The sequence below is a fragment of the Ursus maritimus genome, unplaced genomic scaffold (assembly GCF_017311325.1).
Source record: "Ursus maritimus isolate PB19 unplaced genomic scaffold, ASM1731132v1 scaffold_2, whole genome shotgun sequence".
In the NCBI taxonomy this organism is placed as follows: Eukaryota; Metazoa; Chordata; class Mammalia; order Carnivora; family Ursidae; genus Ursus; species Ursus maritimus.
In genome coordinates, this window is record NW_024424452.1 from 44,736,093 (window position 1) to 44,742,569 (window position 6,477).

A 6,477-nucleotide genomic window follows, 5' to 3' on the forward strand; every position below is an offset into this window, starting at 1 on the left:
CAATCAAGCCAGGAGCCCTTGTCACACAGACAACTGCGGATGCAGCTAGGAGGAGAGAGGCAGCTAGGGGAAGGGCCAAGGACCCCACCCCGTCCTCCTGCAGCCAGGGACCCAGGGGCTCACGCCCCAACTCAGACTCCACAGCACCAGACGGGCCTTAGAAGGAGCACCTTTCAGAAGCACAGGCAAAAACCCCTGCCGGGGTCTGAGCGGAGTCCAGCTTTGCCGGCTTCCCCTGCAGGCTGGCCTCACGCTAAGCAAACCAACTAATAACAAACATCCAGCTAAATCAAAAGTTGTGTTTTTTTGTTTTTTTTTAAAGATTTGTTTCTCCTATTAAAAGTATTCGGAGCAGTATTCCTTAAAGACACTCCCCCAGCAGGTTGATTTATAGAAAATATGCACATGCAGCAGGGCCCAGAGGCCACCAGAGGCCACCAGAGGGCCAAGGGCTTCTCCAGTAGGGGTGCTAGTCCCCGGCAGACCCCTGGGCCAGCTGCTTCACGTTCGCCCCTTGGCTCCCAAGTGGTGGGAGCCCGGCTCCCCAACTCAGGAGGCCAGAATCCAGTTCCAGCTATGCCTGCACACCGGGTCTGACCCACAGTCTCCACCTCTCACCTCCAACCTCTGCATCATTAATACTGCTCTGGGGTCTGAAGAGATAACCTGTGCTTCCGGGTAGGGGTCACACCGCCACGCCATACACAAGCCAAGCCCACCACAGTGCACCTGACTCTGACAGCAGATGTGCAGCGCAGGCACGGGCACCCCTACACACACACACACGCACACGCACACACACGCGCACACACGCCAACACAAGGGGGGCGGGGAGGACTCGACCGGCAGAGCCTCCCATCATCGAACAGAAGGGCTGGAGGAAAGGTCGAGCAGTCAGTGGGACGGGGGGAGCATCTTCCTCAAGAAATAAGATGTGGAGGGAGGGCTCCCCCGTGATGAGCAGAAATCCCCCAGGTCAGCAGAAGGAGCCAGGTTCAGGGGAGGGAGGCAGGCCTGGGTCAGACCAGATGCCCCCGCCCGTTGATGTAGATGCCATTGCCCGTGGGTTTGGCCCGCAGGGTCCCATTCTCTTGAACAAAATGGTTCATGGCCTGTTTGATGCCTTCATCCCGATCTTCCTCCTCCGCCCGCCCAGAGCCCGGAGACAGCAGTTCTGTCTGCGTTTCAATCTCCCTCACCGTGGTCAGCGTGGAGTAACTCCGGCCCTCCGGCTCTTCACTCTGGAGACCAAGGGCAGAGGGAGGTCAGGAACCAAGGCAGGGCAGCCAGACAGGAGGGGGGCCGGTTGGGTCAGGTCACGTGCAAGCTCAGGGGCTTGGAGCTGGGGGCCAGGAGCGAGTGTCAGGCATGGGGCGGGACAGCCAGAGAACGAAGGCACAACAGAGATGCCAGGGCTGAGACATGGGGACTGGTGCGGGGCCGCTGGCCGCCACATCTGGGATCAGGAGAGGGGCCTGAGGAGAGTGGTGGGGACGCCGGTGGGGCCGGGGGCCTCACCATCACAGAGCAGCTACTGTTGTCCTTGAGACTATCAGGGTGGCCCTCGGCTCTCAGCCCTACACTCTCCTCCGGCTGTGGGGCCCGGACACGGGGGAGGAGTCAGAACAGGGCTCCGCCTCCTCCCTCCTCCCCTCTCCCCCAGCCCCACCTGTCCGTTCATTCTCCCTGATGCAGTCGTCCTCACCCCCCCACCCAGCCCCGCCCTGGAACCGGGGCTGATGGTGGCTTCCCAGAGCAGCCCCCAGGCCCGTGCTAAAGGGAGCCAGGCGGAGGAGCCCCACAGACCCAAAGCAGCTGTGCCCCCAACTCCACCCTCAGCCCCAGCTGCGAATCAGGGGCCAGACCTGGTGGAAGGCTGTGCTCCTGTTCTGCAGAGGGACCCCGGGCCCAGGAATGCACCCAACCTTGGCACACACCTGGCTCCTGGGGTCCGCGTGATGGGAATGCAGCCTCCGGATAGAGTTCTCCCTGGTCAGGGTCAGCTCCTCCTCGCTAGGAAAGACCCGCCCTGATTAGCCGCTGAGGATAGTAGCGGCCTCCCCAGGTGCGCCTAGCTTCGGCCAAGCTTGTGTGAGACCGGGCTGGAGGGGCCTGGCACTGTGCTGTCCCCGCAAGCGTGAGAGAGTGGCTGCAGGTGGCGGTGTGTGTGTGTGTGTGTGTGTGCACGCACGTGTGCACAGTGTTCGAGTGTGTGTACCTGGTGATACCCGGGCACGTGGATCTGACCCTCACTCAGCAGTCTGGTTCTCCCCATTCAGCTGTGGAGCAAGCCCTTCTCACTCGCCGAAGGACTCTGCCCACCTCCGGTCCATCCGCTCCCAGTCGTGGCCCCCACCTCCCGCTCACGTCATCTTTGCTCCCAGCTCAGCTCTGCCCGCCCAGGAGCAGCCCGTACTCACTATTTCTGGGTCATCTGCTGAGCCTTGCGCCGATGGTATCGGGACATGAGCACCACCACCACCACCAGTAGGCAGAACAGGAGCGCGGCGATCACGCCCACGACCACCACAGAGGCCGACACCAGGTCCACCTGCTTCCCTGGGGCATCCTGAGGGTCTGCGGGACACAGGCCTCCGTCTGAGGGGCGTGCTCAGATCCCTGACCCACCCCAGCCCTCGCAAACCCTGCCACCTGGTCCCCACCAACACATCCGAAACCTCCCCTCAGCTTGGCCCTCAGGAAGGTACGTGCAGTCCCGCCCCTCCGAATCAGCACTCCCCCAATTCCCCCTCTCCATCTCGCTTGCTAATGCCCCTCCAAGCCCTGGGCCCAGGCCCCCACGTCTGCCCCGCTGCTTACCGAGAACATCCACGGTGACCTGAGAGTCCCTGGAGGACAGCTCATTGCTGACGTGGCACACGTAGATGCCACTGTGCTCCGTGGTCAGTGGAGGAAAGCCCAGCGTGTCCCCTTCCGCTCGGACCCCGCTGGGCAGAGGCCTGTCCAACCTGGAGGACAGGGAAGCTGGGGCGGGTGGAGGCTGCCACCACCCGACGTGCCCGGGCAGCTCTCCACCTCCCTCCCCCATGACGTCACCCAGAGCCGCTGGCTGTTCCCACGGTGCCCCTCCCTCCCCGGGGCAGGTCCAGGCAGAGGCCCCTTCTCCCTGCCGCCCAGCCTGACCCGGGCACCCCACACACACACCCGGGGAAGATCCACACGCGTGCCATCCCACCGGCTCCCACAGGCATCACGTCATCCAGCGCCGGGTACCAGGCCGGCGTGATATGAGGTCCACACAACGGGACACCCCTTTCCTATCTGGGCTCAGATATCCTTGGAAAATGTGACCGCACGCCCCGACACCCGTGACGCTGCACAGCAGGGTGTGTGAACAGAGCCCGAGGCACGAGGTCACATGCACCGCTCAGCCGCTCACATATGAGCACACGCCTGTCGGGGGCTCGCACACGAGCACCCGACCCCTCCCTGAGGCCCCGGACATCTCCGATCCGGCGGAGGCACCCGCGAAGCAGGGGTGGTCGTAGTGTCGGTTTAAGAGCGGTTACAGCCAGCTGAATCTTTTTGTCTCATCTACTTTCGGCACACCCATAAAGAAATAAAATGCTAATATTGAAATACTGTATTATATTTCATAATTTTAAAGTTAGGGGGAAAAAACCAAGGACCTACTGGCTTATTCCCTACCAGTGACCACGTACGGTAAACTCCCTGGGGCAAGTCAGTAATAATCTTTGGTGACCATGCAGATTCTTGCATAGGTCTAAGCACGTGCCCCGATTTATTTGGGGTTCAGGATATATTGTCCCAGCCCATAAGGAGTACACGGCGGTCCTGCGAGGGCAGGGCCCCAGTCCGGTGCTAGGCCCTCCCCCGGGGGCCAGGCCCTTACCGTGTCCAGTTGTACGAGGGAGGGGGGTGCCCTTCACTCAAGCACTTGAGTGTAGCTCCTTCTCTGCCGACCTGCCACAGCTTTTGGTCTTCAAGGCCCCTCACAGAGGCCTCAGCGAGGACTGGAGTGGGAGGTGGGAGGAGAAAGAAGGGGGATGAGGCTTTTAATCTTGTTGTTTCTGATCGTGTTCCTCAAAGGACTCCTGCCCTCCCCCCTTCTCTGTTTCTCTGTCCTTCTCCTCTGCAGCTGAACCAAGCCCAGCCCATCCTTGCTGGGTCCTTGCCGCTTGGCTCCCTCCCCCTCTGAGCTCAGAGTCCACATTCATTGATCTGGACAATGAGCCTCTAAGTCCCTCGGGAAAGATTCACATTTTTTCTGAATCCCCTGTGGCCTCGAGCGGAGTAAGAGTCACAGAACAGGTGTGCAAAGGCTCCCTGAGTCTCCAAAGGCTTAACAATCCTACTCACTCACACATTTCGTTAACAATCATTTACTGAGGACCTACTTTGTGCCAAATGCTGGGTCACTACGAATAGAAAAGAGTCCTATGCCCGAAGAGGCTCTGGGTTTAATGCCAGGAAATCTCTACCGCTTACTGAACACCACGTAATGCACGAGGCCTTGTGTGAGATGCTTGGTCGTCGTGGCTTCTATTTCCCATCAGAACCCTGTAAAGTTCATCTAATTATACTCCTTCTGCTGCTGGGCACAATGCAGACGGACAAGACTGAATAACAGCCGGTAAGTAACAGAAGTAGGGCTTGTCCAACCAGCACGAGGGCCAAGCGGTGGGGCCGGCAGTCCTCGGCAAGCCTGTCTGTCTTCGGGTATTTCAAAAGGTTCTTTCTTTCTTTCTTTCTTTCTTTCTTTCTTTCTTTCTTTCTTTCTTTCTTTCTTTCTTTCTTTCTTTTTTTAAAGATTTTATTTATTTATTTGACAGAGATAGACAGCCAGCGAGAGAGGGAACACAAGCAGGGGGAGTGGGAGAGGAAGAAGCAGGCTCCCAGCGGAGGAGCCTGACGTGGGGCTCGATCCCAGAACGCCGGGATCACACCCTGAGCCGAAGGCAGATGCCCCACGACTGAGCCACCCAGGCGCCCCACGACTGAGCCACCCAGGCACCCCACGACTGAGCCACCCAGGCACCCCTCAAAAAGTGCTTTCAATCCCATGTTCATGCCCGATTCTCCCAACAGCCCTGTGCAGCAGGGCAATCTCCTTTGGAAACAGGAGGACGCTGAGGGTCAGAAGGTCAGAGGGGTCTGAGTGATCTGCTGAGGTCATCTGCGATGAGCTCCTGGTCGTCTGTCTTGGCACTAGTGCTCTTGCGGCCATACAAGGGGGCCTTGGGCATCCAGCCTGGCCACACTGGGGTGGCTCAGGGTCTCTCTGCCCAAGATCCAAGTACTCACAGGCCACTTGGAGGACGTGGGTGATCCTCTGGTCCTGGAGCAGGCCAGGGTGGGACACCACGCAGGTGAGCGGCTGCCCATTCATGCTGCGGCTGGGCACCAGGTGGAACTCTGAAGTGACAGCCGCTGAGCGGGAGTGCTTGAAGGCCCGGCTGGACGCTGTGCCCTTGACCTCCGTGTCCCAGGTCACGCTGGGGGCTGGGCTGCCTTCTGCCGTGCAGGAGGCTGCCAGCGTCAGGCCCTGGCCCTCTTCTAGCGCTGGCCCCGGGTTCAATGAGGGCAGGGGAGGCACTGCAGGTGGTGGGAGGCAGGGGTCATGGTCAGCACACCCATGAGGAGGCCCTGCCCCGTCCCAGCTCAGTCTTACACTGGCAAACATTTTCAGGCTCTTTTTCTTCTCTTATTTCACCAACATAGACACCAGATGAGGGGTAGAACTTCAGCTGACTTCGTACCTTTCTCTATTGTTTGATTTTTTTTTACCATGAGCATGGGTCATTTTTTAAAAAACATAATGAAGTAAATACAAAACTAACCAGACAACATCTATATCCTAATAATCACAGCCACCACCTGGTAAAGCCCTTACTATGTGCCAGGTATTGTGCTAAATGCTTTATAAATGTTATTTCACTTAATCCCGTCAACAGACCAGCAAAGTAGGGATCATTACCCCTGTTTTATAAGAGAGGAAACTGAAGCTTGGGAAGGCTAAATGATTTGTCCCAGACCATCAGCTGTAAGGGGACGAAGTCTAGATTCACACTCAGGACTTTCACCCCCAAGGCTAGTGTTACAAAGTTCCATGTGGATAAAGGGAAACTAGAGGCCTTTATTTATTTATTTTTTTATCTTCCTAACATGAACAGCTCAAGCACAGAATGGAAAACACTTCACTAGAGCACAGGTCTGGGGCATCCATGGGCCACGAGAGCCCACAGTGCAAAGCAATGGTTTAAAAGTGCTTGTGATCTCCAATCCAACCACATTCATAGAAGGTCCAGGTCAAAAAAGGTATCAGCCACGCTGGTCAGAGCTGGGGCTGCGTGTCCGTATCTCAGCCCACGTTTTAAAACCATGGAACCCAGGATGGCGAGCGAGGCTGTGAATGAGTGCTTTCGGGAGAACTACTGCAGAAACTAGCCAGCATAGCTTCCAGAAGAGGGGGTGGGGTGGGAATGACAAAGATCC

General features: G+C 57.9%; 1 protein-coding gene across 1 annotated transcript in view; it reads right to left on the minus strand.

Annotated features, from left to right (window-relative positions):
• Nucleotides 1–50: 50 nt before the first annotated feature.
• Nucleotides 51–6,477, minus strand: part of NECTIN4 (nectin cell adhesion molecule 4) — a 17,728-nt gene continuing 11,301 nt past the window's right edge. Inside the window, exons 4-9 of the mRNA XM_040634580.1 lie at nucleotides 3,875–3,995; nucleotides 2,821–2,969; nucleotides 2,421–2,577; nucleotides 1,938–2,013; nucleotides 1,519–1,593; nucleotides 51–1,241 (exon numbers count right to left, since the gene is read on the minus strand). Coding sequence (XP_040490514.1) covers nucleotides 1,020–1,241; nucleotides 1,519–1,593; nucleotides 1,938–2,013; nucleotides 2,421–2,577; nucleotides 2,821–2,969; nucleotides 3,875–3,995 — 800 coding nt within the window. The 3' untranslated portion in view covers nucleotides 51–1,019. The remainder of the gene's footprint in view (nucleotides 1,242–1,518; nucleotides 1,594–1,937; nucleotides 2,014–2,420; nucleotides 2,578–2,820; nucleotides 2,970–3,874; nucleotides 3,996–6,477) is intronic.